The 17,358-nt window shown below is 40.1% G+C and overlaps 1 protein-coding gene across 1 annotated transcript in view; it reads right to left on the minus strand.

Moving 5' to 3' along the window:
• The window catches only part of Kcnu1 (potassium calcium-activated channel subfamily U member 1), a 164,598-nt gene that overhangs the window by 128,069 nt on the left and 19,171 nt on the right, over positions 1-17,358 (minus strand). The window contains 6 exon segments of the mRNA XM_023722023.1: positions 325-495; positions 5,438-5,513; positions 6,835-6,910; positions 8,199-8,310; positions 9,518-9,608; positions 11,008-11,069. Coding sequence (XP_023577791.1) covers positions 325-495; positions 5,438-5,513; positions 6,835-6,910; positions 8,199-8,310; positions 9,518-9,608; positions 11,008-11,069 — 588 coding nt within the window.

Raw genomic sequence — 17,358 nt, forward strand, 5'->3', positions numbered from 1 at the left:
TTCTAATGGTGTTTGTAAGTAGGATCACAAGTCTGCATCTTGTACAGCAATTAACCACTAGGAAGAATGTATGCAGTGTATTATTTGTTGAAACTGTACTTTCTATTTGATTTGAAACTGTCTCTTTGCTATATGTTTATCAATAAAACTTTGAAAAGAAAAAAAAACAATAGGGGACCTCCTTGTCCTTGCATTTTCACACTGCACTTACTCTGTAGGAGGCAACTTTCATTTTCATACCTATACTATTTTGGCTCTCACCATTATATCAAATATGTTTTGGTTTATGTAGCTATACTTAGAGGATATTAAAATATTCTTTACCAAACTCCCCAGGGTGAAGCACATGATGAAGATTCGTCCAAGGGTCGTCCTAGCCACCACATCTCCAAATCCAACAGTTGACATTGTTGCTAACACCACATACATGGAATCGAAATAAGATATATTCTGTGCATTTTTACCTTTGAGCCAGGGATCGCCAGAATTCTCCACCTGTCCAAAGAGAGAGAGAAAAAAGATATCTTGGTCTTAACCATCCAGCAGAAAAGTATAAAAATGAGGTAAAAAAAAGTAGAGCCATATTAATATGCTGAGCCATAAAGGACTCAAAGTCAACAACTTCTGACATTGCCAGTTCTATGGATTATCCACTACTATTATGGACTAATGGACTATATTGGATTATTTTGCTGAATTCATGCACGTACAATATTTAAATGGCAATAGAATACCCATCTCTGACAAAACTAAACAAAAAAGGGTATACAAATGAAGGACCATTTCGTATCTGCATATACAAAATAGGATAAATATACAGCTACTTTCTCTTAATTCAATGAGAAAAAAGATTTGTACTAATAGTGTTTGGACAGGATATCATGTCTGCATTTTACACTATGAAGAATCACCAAGAAGACAACAATATGCAATGTATAAATTATTGAAACTGTCCCACTAATCAGTTTTGAAACTGTCTCATTGCTATTTGTTTCTCAAGAAAATTAATAAGAAAGATCTCTGAATATAACACAAAAGGTCTTCTACAAAGCATAGGGAAATTGCCGGCCTAATCCCACTTCATTCAGTTCAGATGAAAGTGATTTTCAGGCTGTTGCGAAGGTTTTGCAAATTACAAGTTGTGGTTGGAAAGACAACCACAGTTTTCCTTAATTGTGATTACTGCTGAAATCTGAGGGGGGGCCACGTTTGTGTCCAGCACTTAGATCGCTCTGTGGGGCTGGTGCCTCCTCCTATCCTTGCATGTAGCACAAAGTTGCATCCAAAAGCCCCGGGACTCCCATAGCTCTCAGATGGAGCAGTTGCCATTTGTTCTCCTTTCCTAAGCAGATCAGGAGCATCATTAAGGAAAGAAGACGAGTGCTCTATTCCTGTGAGCTTAAGCATGTGAATACTGGTGTCTAAAGAAAAACAAAGGAGTCTTCTAAGTTAGTCTCTCATCCATGCAAAAATCTTTTATGATTAAAAAAGCTCTGAAAAATACTTTTCTTGAGAATTCTTTCCCTGAATTTTCATGTTTTAAGGAAATTATATTTATCATTTATTATCAATTTCATATTGAATAAATGGAATAATAGTTACATTTAAATTATATATAAATTTGTTAATACAAATTTTCTATAATATATAATGTCATGAGTGGATGCTTATAACTTGGTAGTATATATTTGCCCATAATTTTTCTTTCTTATAATTTTCAGAGATTTTCTTCCATATTGTTCATATTTCCTTGGAGATTTCTTGGGGAAAGGAGGTTTTTTGTGTTGTTAAGGACTGGTATGGAAATTAGAAATGGGTTTGATCTTTTTTTTTTAAAGTGATGTGCCAAATATAAACCATTTCCTACATTTGATTGGTGGTTTGAGCATGTAGATTCCTATAATCCCTCCCTTCAAAATAGAAAAGATCTTGTACACCTGTACTTTTTACTCTCAAAGTTTTTTATTTCATTTCATGTAATTAATTTAGTATTTTTTTTTTTTTTCTGTGTTTAGGGCTGAGTCTACAGGGTGTTCAGGGTCTCACTACTAAATCAAACTCACAGTAATTCACCTGTTTACAGCTTCCAAAGTGCTGGGATTACAGGCATATGCCACCATGTCCAGTCTCAATTGCCGGCTCAGAGTGCCCCTGGGACAGGGCCATCAAGGCAGGCCTGCGGATCAAACTCCGGGCCCTTGAGCCTGCTTACAGGTGCTTTAATCCACTAAGGTATGTGGCTGGCCCTCTATTCTCAAAGTTAACAGTAAATGTTTTTTATAAAGTATACAAGTCTGCTTCCAGTAACTTCTGGAATTGTTGCCATATTTTAAAACAATAGCATATCACTAGGAAAACAAGTTCATGTCACACGATTTAAATCCTGTAATATTTTGGAACATTTTCCTTAAGGCTAAAACTCCATAACCTCTTTATGACATCCCAGTGTGGGGTTTTCTCCTGAATAAAATGTCATAAAGACCAAAATCAAATTGATTTCAGTCTGCAAATCTTCTCCTCAATAGTTTGAGAAATGCTTTAAGGTTTAACTTGTCATCTTTGGGAGTCAGTTGCCAAATGCCTTCCCTGTGATCCACCATCTCTCTAAATCACCCTTCTAGCTCCTAGGAGAAGAGGGTGGCTGTCCTTCATCTGGTCCACAGTTCCCTCAGCTCTTTCTTTTTTTTTTTTTTTTTTTTTCTGAATTTAGGACAGGGTCCCCAGGGTCTGCAGAGTCTCACTACATAGATGAGACTCATAGGGATACTCCTGTTTTCAGTCTCCCAATGCTGGGGTTACAGGTGTGCTTCACCACACCCAGTGTCCATCACTGTCTCAGCACACCTTATGGGCAGGGCCGGTACATTGTAGTTGTACATCTTAGTCTGTAACTATAAGGTCCCTGCTTATGTCACCTGTATTGTAAATTCATTCGCTAGCTTTGGTCATGCTCTATTTTGAATTCCAGGCTTTGATTCATTTCCTATGTGGCTGGATTTTGTCAAGCTACATTTCTAAAAGGGCATATGGGTCCTCTTTGGGCCTGCATACTTATTATGACAAGACTGACTATATTCCTTTCACAGAGACATCATATACTTTTCTATCATCTTCAGATATCAATCAATATGCCCAGGAAACCCAAGGTTAATTTCTTTTGCCCCTTGTATGGGCTTTGCTTTGTTCTGCTCTGATTTTCCTTTTTATCCTCAAAGGTCAGTAACTGCTCTACAAGACAAGTGGGATTAATAATATAGGATCATTTCAGCTGAAATACAATATAGTACAGTTTTTTGTCCTTTTGTTTGGGAATATTTAGTCTTGAATCGTTTTACATTTTTAATAACAACTTATTCTTTAAATATGGAAGCCTTTTTCTTAACTTTTCCTTTGTTCCCTTGGGCAAATATAATTGTAGTTGTTGATTTCATTGATGCTATATTGTGTGACTACTGTTATACTGGCATCTTTCTACTCTTTATGATATGTCTTTGTTATTTTGGACAGAATTCATGATTCGGCACCATACTGATTCTTTTCTAGTTAATACCAATCTTTTTAAGTTCTGTCAACTTTTAGCTGAAGATCACTGTGAGTATGGGAAGATGGTGAGTTCGGACACTCACAGCTTCCATATTAATTTGCATTTCAAATATGTTTTCAACAAGATCTACTCTTTCCCTCCCTTTGGGTGAAACTCTTGTAGATTTCTTTATATCGTGGAAATTAGTGTGACTCAAAGCAGAGCCCACTAGTGCACAACCCATCTGACCGCTGCTGTTTTCTGTAGGCATCCTGGCTGGCGTGGCCTTGTTAGGGAGATGAACATCCAGCAGCTCACATACTGAGGAAGAGAGTGGAGCAGGCAGGGGCCATGCCCAGCCTATGAGCATCTGCCATATAGCACAGGAAGCAGCTCTTCTCCAGCTACGACACTTAGAGGCCTTGGGAAGGAAGAGATGCCAGACTATTGCATTTTCCCAAAGAATTCAGAAATCCAAGTTTTTACCTGAGCTGTCCATACAACTTAACAACTAAACAGCAGAAAGCAAAATAAAGTATAAAGAGTTCAAATGAATTATGACTGTAGGCCTGAGAGCCTTTCATGCAAACTGCTATTGAAGGCAGAAGAGGATGACTTCTCTCTGCGCATTCTGGGATAAGGCCAAAAGTCGTGACACAGCAGGGCTGTCCTTTCTCCCCTGATATCTCAGGATTGAAGGTGCACTCCCTAAACTCAGGTGTCTGCCTACACTGGTGACACCTCTCCAGAAAATAAGTTTCTCTCCTGCGGGAATCTGGAGGAGGGGTGTGGTTAGTTTCTTTGGAGCCCTATTCCTTGAATTCACAGAGTTTTTGACCTTTTTCTTAATAGGCTGAGGATGATAAGTTCTTGTTTTCTTTTTTAAATTTTTAAAAATATTTATTTATTTATTTGGTACATGGTTTTGCTACACAGTCCTGACTTACAGTGATCCTCCTGTCTCGGCCTCCCCAGCACCGGAATTACAGATGTGCACCATAATGCCCAGTCTCTGTGACTTGCATAGTATGCCTGGGGCTCTGGGGCTGACACAGCCTGCGGAACAGAGGATCAAACTCAGATCCTTGTGCTTACCAGGCAGACACTTAGACTGCCAAGCTATCTCCCCAACTCTTTGCTTTTATTATTATTATTATTGTTGTTGTTGTTTTAATTAATCTTGAGAGATATAAGTCAAAGGAACATCTTTTTTCTGTTGGTTTTATTCTCAAAGGGTTTTACAGGTTTGTAATATCCTGTTCCAACTTCTAATTTCTAATGAACTGGTCCTCAACTTCTGCAAGCATTGAAGCCCAGGAGTTTATTTTCTATTGCTGAAAGCCATTTACTATGCTGCTTATTATGTGAGGTTGGAACCAGCCTTCTGTAAGCAAAGGAGGCAGGGAGGGATACAATTTTAAAGGCCCAGGAAGGGCCCGAGCTCACTCTTCCAACAGTATTTCCTCTCCTAGAACTTCCCAGCTTTGTGTAAGTCCAAAATTCCCTAATTGGCATTTTCCCCCCTTTTCTCTTTTGCAGCACTGGGGATTGAACTCAGGGTTATGTATGCTTTCCATGGAATCACACCCATAGTTTGGCTTTATTTATTTAGGGTCTTATTGTATAAATATATATTTTAGCCCCAGAACTCCAAATCTCCATGAAGTCTTATCAGTAGATTCTAGGTGTTGCTTGCACTATAGATCTCAGTAAGTCTTTCCTAAGAGCAAATTTTGAAAGTTGAAAGAGGAACAAAGATCCTTTGGAAGACACATGCTTATCATGAATGTGATGGTGGAAGAAAAGCTAAAACAAGAGAAAGGGCAAAGCTAAATTTCACATCCCTATGTGTTCCTTTCCAGGCTTCAAAGGCATATGCTTGTTAGGGCTGAGGGCTGGGGCTGGGGAGCTTACCAAGTGGATGAATCCTGCCGCGGTGAACCAGGTGCTGAGGAAGATTGATAAAACCTTGGAAAACTTCACTGAGTTACTAAAGGAAGAAAGGGGGAAAAGTGCTGTTGCTTCTCCTCCAGCAGGTTTCAACACTATGCAGACATCGCATGCTCTAAGACCTTGCTCATGACTTAAACAGAGGCTCCTGACCTGAAGTGATGGCATTCCTGGGAGGTTATGGGGAGGAGGCCTGCACGCCAGCCTCGTCCTCACCTGCCAGGCTGCAGCATGGCAGGGCCAGCTGCCTGATGCTTACATGCAGCAGAGCGAGAAGCACAGCTCTGGTGCTCATCTGCTCACACACATTTCTTAGAAAATTGTAGACGCTGCTGTCACATTCACTAGCTGGGTGTTTCACTGCTTTAAAATTACATGGTATTCAAGTCAATGTAAGATAAATTTAGTGAGCCATTATGTTGCCTAAGGTGACTGGACAAAGTGTGTCATGCCAGTTCAGGGAGTAGCTTGTAAACCTGAACTCTGAGTAGCTCGCAGAAACACTCACTTAGACTGATGGTCTCATGACAGGGCTTTAAGGCTGTGAAGGGATCAGCAGTGCTCTTCTTGCTAAAAGAAAGCCCTAGAGTTTAGCTGACATGTTTCAGCTTTCAGGTAAGGCCACCTCTCAAGCCTGAATGACCTTTTCTACCTTGATCTCTCCACAACGCAATCCACCGGGGCAATGAAATCCACCTGGTGATGTTTGATATTTCTAATAAAAATGCAGAGGTGTAAAGAGTTCTAGCGGAGAACACAACAATGTTTCAAATTGTAGATGTATCGGTGCTCAAAAGTAGTTTGGTGCTTTTGTTTCCTTTTGGTGGTATTGAAGTAACTTTTTTTTTTCTTTTTAGATAGGGATGAACCTAGCATCTCCCACCTGCTAGGCTCTGCCCCGCCACTGAGCAGCACCTTTAGCCTGTGTCTCGGTTCGTGTAATCAGAACCTCTTGTGCTCACAGGAAGTGTGTAATTACACTCTCAAACCTGAGGACAAGGTTCTTACTAGCTTGGAGAGACACGATGATTAAACAAATGTGGAGAAACAAAGACTTCAACTTGGCTGATTTGAGATATGCATGAATATATGCATATGTGGCACACATTGGTCAAGAGACCTGGAATTAAAATCCAAACGAACTTGCACATTGTGGCTTTCTAAGGCAAAGATAAACAATGTCTTTGAAATGATTAAAAGATGTTGATTCAATGTGTAATATATGAGTAACCTCAGGGATGTTGAGGGAGTCTTCAACTATGGCAGAGCAATTCTGATGAGGCCTGAGTGAAGTTTGAGTCTAGGTAGCATTTTCACTTCTTATATGAGCTACTAGGCTAGTGAGAAAGGCTGGCACTTACCTAGTCTTGATGGCTTGTAGAATTTGCAAAATTTGAGGGAGTTCTAACAGCCGCAAAGCTCTTAGGAACCTTAAACCTATGGAGGAATCAAAAGGAGAAAGCTGCCAAAAGAGAAGGGTCACTCTAAAGGGTGGCCTGAACTGCAGCATAGTCAGAGCTGTGGGCATTCCTCGCTCCCCCTGGTGTTCTAACCTAGAGCGTAAGAGCAGCATAGCAGTAGAACTCTGAGAGCACGGGCTGAGGTTCAAGTCCTGCCCTCAAGAGTTCCTAGTCATTGCATGGAAGGCCAACCCAGTACTTCTATAGTTCCTTATTTGAGAAATGAGAATTACAATCATACTTACATTAAACAATTGTAGTATCTGTCTAAAGCATATTGAAGCATGCCTTGTGTATAATAAGAACCATTTGTTGACTCTGTCCAATTTTTTTAAACAAAATTTTCCATAAACCAAGCAAACTCCTGAACATTCAATCTCTGTGAAATGTTGTTCCTCAACTTTTATTTATTTTGTCATTAATCATAGTTTGAAATAGAACTGTTACATGCTTTACAGGCAGAGGTAAAATATAAAATTATAGTAAAAATTTTTAAAGCTAGTGTTACAGTTTGACTCTAGGATGTCCTCCAGAACACTCACGTGTGTGGAAGGTGATGGGGCCAAGGGAACCAGATGCACCAGTCAGTTCATCCTCTAATGAGTTCAGCAGCTGGGTCCTGAGTTCAAGTAGGTTCATGGAATGTGGCTTGGGAGTGTATGTCTCTCACCTGGCTCCTTCCTACACCCTCTACTTTCCATCACCATGACTTGAGCATTTTGCCTCTGCAAGACACTTTATCTGTACTCTTCCTGCTATGGAGTCAGCCAACTCTAGCCTGACTCCTCAAAACACCTTGAGCTGAAGTACACCTGTCCTCCCTTAAGTTCTGGCTATTATTAAACATAACAAGGGACAAGAACATGACTAGGACAGCTTGGGTTCACCTAAAACACAAAATAACTAAATCCTTCCCTAACATGACTCAGCATGTGTGGACATGATGAACAGCTTTCTTAATACAAGAGAAATTTCTCACCCTGTCCATGTGGGACCCCAGCATAAAGGTGCCAAGGGATAGGATGCTGGAGCCTCCCCTCTCAGATAGTTCCACATCCTTCCCACCAGCTACTATTGAATCCTACTACTGCAGGGGCTGGTGTTGGGGTAAGAAAATGGTTTCTGATATAGCACAGAAATAGACAAATGGAGGGACTGTTAAAGTGGCAGACAGGCACCAAAGGAAATTGAAAAATACAAATCCACAGAGAGAGTTTTATGTCTTGTATTAGATATTGCTACAGATTTTGCGTGCACACACTTACCCAGCCAATTTCTCTTCAAGTAAAAAGAAATAAATGTTGGTGGGATGGTAAAGATGTCTACAATAGAATTCATCTCCAGCCAGAACTTGATCTTGTCATCAGCTGCCAAAAACTACAAAAATGAAAACACAACACCAACAATTCTGTCACCCTCCAGAACTTGGGATGAACACCAAGGTCTCCGTAGCCACAGCTCACTCATCAGCTCATCAGCTCACTCAAGATTTGCTATTGGTCTCTTTTGTGTATATGCAGTCATGTAAGCTTGTACAATAGAGATGAAGATATTGGACTTTTAATGAGTGACCCATTAATACACGATGATAATTCTCTCCCATTAGAATAAATACTTTGACTTTTCTGTTTCCAAAATAGAGGTATGTATATAAGTATGTATGCATGTATATAAGTCTGTTTGTGAAAAAAGAAGGTATATGATTTAAGAAGATCACCAATTAAAAAGGTATGATTTTTTAGTAGCTTGTGTTTATGAGCATCCCTACTTATATTAAGAAAGACATATTTCCAGGAATAAGTATCTGCTATTGTAAAGGATCTTAAAGATCAGTGTAGTAGGGTTTGTTTTAAAGGGAGATAATATAAATACCATGCATATATGTATATGTGTATATACATGCATGTACATGAGATAGAAGAACATGAGATATGTTCTTCCATATAAAATATAAGTATATATATAGATAAATAGTTAATACAATCCACCACAAGCATGGGATGGATTAATATACTAAATTAGAGATATTAAAGTGAGAATTTATTAAATTCCTTTTGCATAAGAGAGTTCAATGATAAATGAATGTAAGAAGAATGAAACAAAAATACAAACAGTGACAGCTTCAGAGACTTGCTGCTTCAGTTCCACCACCTTGTGATTACTGATAGAGCTTTGCAGTGTGTGGTAAGGCAGAAGGGAGATATCCTGACAAGGTGTGTTTTGAAAAGATAGGTTTGGTTTTTGTTGGTCTTGATTTATAGCTTCCAGTATGGGGGTAAATGGGTGGAGGTAGGGAGGGAGAGAGACAGAGACAGAGACAGAGACAGAGACAGACAGAGACAGAGAGGACAGAGAGAGAGAAACAGAGAGAAGCAGAGAGAGACAGAGAGGCAAACAGATGAAGAAACAGAAAAACAGAGACTGAGACCAAGAAAAAGAGAAGCAGAGAGCCAGAGAGAAGGTTATGTTACCAACACAGACCCTCTACCTTTGAAGCCTGAGAATTTAGGCAGATTGTAAAACTAAGGGACACACTGGTGGCTTTGTGCTCCTGCATCTCCCCCCACTTCCCAGCAGTACTTACTCTCATCCCAAAATAGAAACTAAAGAAAGCATTGAAAGACAAATCAATGGGGATGGTTTTGTCTTCATATGAAGAACAGCTTCCAACAGGGCTGGAAAAGACATAAATACAGTGTGTAAAGGTGAACATCTAAATGCCATGTCTATAAAGGACAAATATAGAGGAGAGGTAGGCAATTTTCTACTCATTCACTATAAATGGTCAATTCAGATGCTTAGGAGACAGCTCTGCATAAACAAAACTCTTGGACCATCATGGAGCTTAACTGTCACAGGCTTTGTTGGTTCCATTTCAATTATTTTTCAATGGGTATTTGGAGCTGTAGAAATTATGTAGTTCTCCTTGGTGTGCAAGTTCATCTATGTAGTCAATATTTTTTTTCTGCATCATTTTGCTCTAGGTCAGATGAATTCATTGGGGCTAATCAAAGAAAATTTTCTAAAAGATCTGTCGGGAGTTTACAAAACAAGGCTGCCAGTTTCCTTAGAACAGATACAATTACCTAAGCTAGTTCTCATCCTCCAGTACATCAGTTTTGTGTATGTGTAAATCTCTCAAAGTTGACCAGGCTGGCTTTGAACTTGTGGTCCTCCTGCCTCACCCTCTCCAGGAGCTGGGATTACAGGAATTACACTGCACTTAGTGTAGTTGCCTGTTGTTTATTTATTTATTTAGTACAGGGTCTCTCTATGAAGCTCAGGCTCCTAGTGATCCTCCTGCCTCAGCCTCCCCAGCCCTGGGATTATAGACATGCCCCACCATGCCTGGTTTCAGTGGCTGGATCAGTGTAGGGCCAGCCTGCATGTGGTGCTGGGCATAGAACCAGTGTCTGTGTTTGCCTGACTGGTGCTAGCTTGCTGAGCTATCTCCCCAGCCTGTTGCCTGGTTTTTGAGGCCTTATAAATCCTAAGTGTACTTCAGCTGGAAATTCCATTGAATTTCCAGAGAATTGCCATGGAGATCACATTAGGTTGATTTTAGCCCCCCAATACCTACCCTAACACTGAGCTGAAACAAGGGATCATTTCTAGAGTAAAACACCCTGCAGACTGGGTGCAGACAGCACCCTGCTCCCTTACTGCAGGTGAGGTTTGGCTTTGTTCATTCTTAAGTCCATCCAAAGTTCTGGGAGGCTTATGAGAAACTTTGATATGAATACAGAACTTCTTCATTGGCAAGGATCCTGAAAGTGTTCTGGAGTGGCCTGTGTGGAGCTGACAGCCCAAGGAGGCTCCACTCACCCAGAACTTCTGAGGTCAAACTGTGCACCCCACCTGACTCCAGTGATGCAGGATTCCAAGGAGCAGGGGAAACACATCCGTTTCTTCAATGTCTGGGACAACTAAACACATTTTCATGAGCCTGTGTAAGTGTGTGTGTGTGGGGGGAGGGATGAAAGTAAATTAAATAGTATCCGAAGGAGAAAATCTCAAAGTAGCTGGGTAAGCTACTGATAATAGCAGACAAAAATGGTTAATGACTTTACTCACTCAGAAGAATTGATGAAATAGATTATAAGAGACCCAATGCTCAGCACAAAGACAAGGATCGCCTGAAAACAGACAAAGACAGGAAGAAATGAGAAAGTCATTTTATTGTCATGGAACATCAAAAGTGTGTTTTCTCTCTTTTTAAAATATATTGATATAAATTTTATGATGATATTTATTTCTGCAAGAAGGGAGGAGAGAAAAAATGTGTATTTTATCTTTTTACTTTGCCTATACATGTGTAGCTACTTTTTCAAACATTCATTTATGCTAGCATTCATTTAACCATTCAAGAAAAAAGGGATTAGACCTCCTGCTCAATGAACATATTCCCACTTTCTTTACCTAATTTCCAATTTCCTGTACTTTGGAATAAACATTTTCTCCTGCCCACTACTCCTAGAGCTTTCTGAACATGTCGTATGTGATTAGCATATGGGATATATCTTACTGTGTGCTAGAAAATGGGGGCTCCTGGATGGAGACCTTGGACTTGAGCTGCTATGATAGGAGAAGGGTCTCAAGCCTGGCCTTCACAAATAACCAGAACTTTGCAGTGGCGAAAGTGTTGCAAATGGGAAGGAAATGAGCGTGAGTGTTTCTAATGTGCTGGAGTGTCTTGTCTGAGCAACAAGTTGTGTGATGTAATCAGGGAACTTCCCATCCAGTGTCCTCAGTGTGCTTGGATGAAATCTTCGGCATCTGCCGTGGTATTTCCAAGTCAGCAGTAGGAAATCAAAGATTCCTTCACTTATCTGGTTTCCAAACCATCCGGCTCTTTGATGTGTTTAGTCTAGGGTAATTCCAGAGATAACACTGTGAATCTTATCTGTAATTGAAGTTCCACCCCAGCTCAGTATTCCTTGAGTTGTCTGTTTGTATTGGGGGAGGCATAAGATTTTTCTCTAATAACTCATTTTGGGTTTTTATTCACAGTTCTCATTGTTCAGCTTGCTTCTGTCAGTTCCAGAACTGTCGGCCAGTGTGGGGAATGAAGAAAGGGGAGGTGGTAGCAGGAAATTTGCCCAATGTTTACTTTCACTGCTCTCTGTCGGAATCAATTCAAGTATTCAAGTCCAGTGAATATTTTTTTAGCTCCTCTCATGACTCAGGCAGAATTCTGCTCATTGGTGTGCAACAGGTGCAAGACTTTTTGTTTTCATGGAGCTCACAGCCTTCATGATAAAGATAATTAACATTCTAATATATGGTATGTTGGAAAATAAATGCTAAGGAGCTAACATGGAGGGAAAGTCAAGGAGACCCAATGTATGAGCTGAGGGGCAGACAGTCGCAGTGACTTGAACCTCACAGTTCAGAGTCCATTTGTGTCTTTCACGATTTGAGTGACACATGCTGGATGTTCCCCACTGGTACCCACAGCTCTTCTCAGTACGCCTTTTCCTGCCTGCCTCTGCTGGACGCTTTACCCACCCAGATACCTACCAAGGAGGTGACATCAGGATCTCTCGTGACCCCTATGGAGCCCATTGAAACACCTGAGCACTCTTTGCCCCAACAAACACCCTAAAGACAGACTGTGCTGCAGGGTTTCTTGTTCAGAAGTCCTCCTCTCTATCCAATTTGCTCTAATTTACACGTGACTGGGGACGATGCTAACAGAATCCATTCTTTCTTTCTTTTCCACCAACTTGTTTGTAGGTTACAGTGTTGCATCTCATTTAAAACAAGATAGGCACCTGCATCTCTTTCCTTGGAATATAAATTTTTATTGTAAGTCTCCATTTCACCATTTAATCAAATGGTGTGTTTGAGCTAAGACTAAACTTGAGTTTCTTGTACTGGTCTATTGAAAGGAGAAGTTAATTCTTAAATATTTTTCCTTCTCTTTTGCAATTTCTTACAATGTTTTAAAACCAATTTTGAATACTTGTATTTGGCAATCTAAACAACTAATCTGAAGACAACATTACAAAACACAACAACAGTATTTGAATTTCTGTTATTTTATTTAGTAAAATTCCATATCATTTCTACATTTTTATTTTTTCATTCTTTTTTTTAAATTAGTTGGAATAGAGGTACATCCACATATAGTTAATAGCAATTTATTGATAATTACTAATATTTTCGTGAAATCTTTTTTCTTATCCTCATATAGCAGTATAATTTTTCCTGTCTTCCTAAATTCTATAAGACATTGTTATATTTGGGGTTTTTTTTGAAGGGGAACAATACAATACAGGACACATTTTATAAGATTATTTTGCCCCCGGGGTGCGTTGAGATGGCGATTAAGACTGGGCGTGGTGGAGCGCCCCTGTAATCCCAGGTCTTGGGAGCCTGTAAATAGGTGCATCACTATGAATCTGATCTAGTAGTGAGACCCTGAACACCCCGTAGACCCTTCCCTAAAATACAAAAAAAAAAAAAGACTTTATAATGAATCACCCAAAGACTCATATACCAAGTGTACAAGAATCTGTCCATACACTAAAGATCCGAGAATCCATTTGAGGGCCTGAGTCCCACAATGTCCTGTGTGAGTCAAGCTGAAGACCTAGAGCTCATAACTGCCTCCTGCAAGTCCAACTGGAGGCCTAGAGCCCACAACAATGTCTCAGGCAGGCCCACTTCACAAATCTATGCTGGAAAGGTCCAAAAGTCAGTGGTGGAAGCTAGGAAGTCTATGCCAGTGGATGAAGGAGCTGTGCTAGAAGGCCAAGGGATCTGAACTAGAGCTAGGAAGCAATGCTCAAAAGCACCAGAACGCTCCCAAAGGTACCACAGCCATCCTCAGCACCAGTGAGATCCCGAGTTCCTCCACTGATGAGGAAAATAGAGTTCCCATTAGGAAAGCCAACATGACATGCTTCTTTATGAGGCTGAGCAGTGCACCATCTTATACTCTGGAGCCAGGAAGCTATGCTCAAGGTGAGGACCAGAACTCCCCCAAAATGAACCATGGCCATTTCAGCCACAGTGAAGGCCCCAAACTCCTCCTCTCCAGTAAGAACAGCCAAGTTCACCAGGAAATTCAGCATGACAACGTCTTCCAGCAGAATAGCCCAAGAGATCCTATACCTTCTAACATCACAACAGCTTCTCCAAACAGCTTCCCTAATAACCTCTGGACTGCTTCTCCAGTTCTGCCTCTTATGTTGCTGGCAACAATCCTCAGCTTGACCTGCACCACACCCAGTGCCAGGCAGGTTCAATTCAGCTGAGTATAATGAATTGACCACCAGTTAGAAATCCAGTACAGAGATTCAAGTATAAAATCATATATTGACAAAATTCTGTAAAGACAGTGGCAGGACCATATATTTATGACCCCTAAGCCACAAACATGACAAAAATGTAAGTAAATAAAAGAAGAAAAATTTAGTTTTATTGACTCTCAGCCTCATGCCACAAACCCAAAGAAAGTTACCAAGGAATAATACATAATGGACTGCACAATGCACCAAACCACAAGAAGGCCCTGGCAGCTACCAGCTTGGAGACACTGTTCAGTGAATCAGGAGAAATGGGAGGCAATTCTCAGAGGAACTAGAATATCTCTGGGGTTAGAGGTGCAAAATCTGAAAGATCTAGCTGCATGGGAGAGGAGAGAGACCTGCTCCTGAGGCCTGGCCCTATGCACTAGAGATGAGACCACCACTGGAGCCAGCTTGAGGAGACCCCTCAGACCAGTGGTCAGGGAGGAGAAAGTCTCAGCTGGCAGCAGCCCCTTTTTAGAAGCACTGTAGAGAAACACAGGATGAATATTTTGAGGCCTGGCCCTAAGTGTCTCATTTGGAGTGGCTGATCACAGTCTTACCCCATGTTTGTCCTTGAGGGGAAACACACAGGAGATTGGGACTTTGACATCTACAGTGTGACTTACAAACCCATGTTTCTAAAAATCCCACTTAGGGGCTGGGGAGATAGTTCAGTAGAATAAGCGCTTCCCTGGCAAGTGCAAGGGCCTGAGTTCAATCCCTGGTACCGGAAAAAAATAAAAAAGTAAAAATCCCACTTAGCTAGTAGACAGTACTAGGTGGATGACAATGGCAAATGCAGTTGAAAAGGGGCACTCTGAATATTCTAAGCTTTCATTTGTGAATGTCAGCAAGCCATAAAAATTTCAGTTCAAGACAACAGAAAGCACATGTGGAGAAAATACACAGAATGACTTGCCAAACAAGAGAACACAAAATACATGGAAAACAGCTTTAAAATTACAATTAGTGTCTCTAGAGACATTTGCTCAAACACTATCTGTCAGGAGAGAATGGACCCAACAGCATCCAACTCTCACTGGGGTGCTGAGTAGTATGCAGATGCTGGTGAAAACAAAATGAAACAAATGAAGTAATACTGTGATACCAGTGGGCAATAATAGAAATGAAAATTATGGTTAGCAAGGACACGAAAATTTAAATGCAAGCGATGTAACTGGCATTCTAGAAAAACAAAACAAATAATTTAAAAAATACATCCTTGAGTAGAAAACTGATCTGAGCTTTTAAAAAGGCCCAACAAATCTTGTCAAGCAGAGAAAAAAGATACATATATAGATACATCACAGTGACATTTCAGATTTGGAAAGTTTTCCTATAGAGTACTCTTCCATATTAGAAAATACAGCAGCTCATCGACAAATGAAATGGAATACGCATGATTCACTGACAGTCAAGATCCAGCAAAAGGAGAAAGAGCACCAGTCATCTTATGATAGTCTACTTCTAAAAGTCTGTATAGGATTGGGGACAGGAAGAATGATGATATAGTAGTAGAACTACAAAAAGCTGTTCCACGCAAGTGGCAGATCAACAGAAGTGAACTATGGAAAGTGAGCACAAGGTGGCTTTTGGAGGTGAGATTTGGGATAGGAGGGGCGATGGACCTGCGAGGATATGCTGAAATTGTGTTTCTGGTGCCAGAGACAAAAAATAAACAAAACAAGAGCCAGAACTGGAGCTGATTGCTGATATCAAACTGAAAGTAAGTGAAGTAATCTGGAAAGAATAGGTACCAAGTACAGAAGGACCAACTTCCTTCCTCTCCTGGGCTCTCAGGCAGCTGGTATGCCTAGCACACACTGATCAAGCCAGCTAAGAGCCAGCTGATGGACGATGATAGAAATTTATTTAGGAGACTGGAAAGAAGAGAACGAAATGAGAGGAGGAAGAAGTAAAGAGCAGAGGGCTACTGGAGGGAGAAAATAGATAAAAGTAGCTCATATGCACGTGTGGACCTGCCAAAGTGAAATCTATGTATTTGTATAGCCAATACTACTATTTTTAAAAATCAAAATAAAAACAAAAACAAAATAAAAAACAAACCATATATTAGTCCAAGCCCAATATCGCAAAGCAAAGAAGAAAGGATGGATTGGAGCCTAGAAAATAGTTCAGGACCTGGTGTGTGGCATTCAGAGCTAAAACATATTGAAATAATACTTATGAAGACTTTAGGAAGGGCTGGGGAGATAGCTCAGTTGCCTAAGTGCCTGCCTGGCAAATGCAGGGTCCTGAGTTCAATCACTGGTATAAAAAAAGAGTTCACTTTTAAAGAAGAAAACATTTTTGACATTCAAGGATTCAGAAAGCATACTGTCCATGTATCCCTTGATAAATGAACATGGGAGATCTCAAGACAAAGAAAAATCAGAAGAATTCAGCAACATGGAAGATGTAAGAAACTGTATAATGAAATTAGTAAAATTGGAGACTAATAGAACTTTTAAATTTATAAATATCAAGAAGGAATCTTATCAAATGTTATACATGTGCTACCCTAAGATCAACCACTGCCACCCAAAACACACAGTCACCACACACCCATTGGCAACTGGGAACAAATGTCCAAGTTAGTTCAGCCATTTCTGGAAAGAAGAGGATTGATGTGGTGGGAAATCATACTAAAGTACCATTCAAGAGAATATAAACATAAAACACACAGAAATCAAAGGTGAAATGAATTGGGTTTACCTGCCTTTCATAATGTTCTACTAAAATAGAAACATCCCTTTAAAATATATCCCAAAAAACTAATTTAAAAACTATAAACTAAAAATACAAATTTCAGTCAATTGTCAGTACTTGTTAATGTCCTGTTTTATATGTATTTTATAATTCACTTCAATATTCTAATGAGACCATTGTAATCCCCTTTATATTCATGTTATATGAGTGAAATCCAGCTCAGAGAACTTATCTTACCCGGTACTACATGCTAGTAATGGAGGAGCTAAAATGTAAGCCCATATTTCTCAAAATTCCCAGTCATTCAGCCTGTCCAGTAGGATGAGAACTGAAGAGGACGGGCCAGGCTTTTGTCTGTGTCTTCAATGCCTGTTCTCCCTTTCTTTATTAATAGAATCATAGTTGTTTACTTAAATTA

This window comes from Octodon degus, unplaced genomic scaffold, assembly GCF_000260255.1.
Source record: "Octodon degus isolate 3935 unplaced genomic scaffold, OctDeg1.0 scaffold00088, whole genome shotgun sequence".
Classification (NCBI taxonomy): domain Eukaryota; kingdom Metazoa; phylum Chordata; class Mammalia; order Rodentia; family Octodontidae; genus Octodon; species Octodon degus.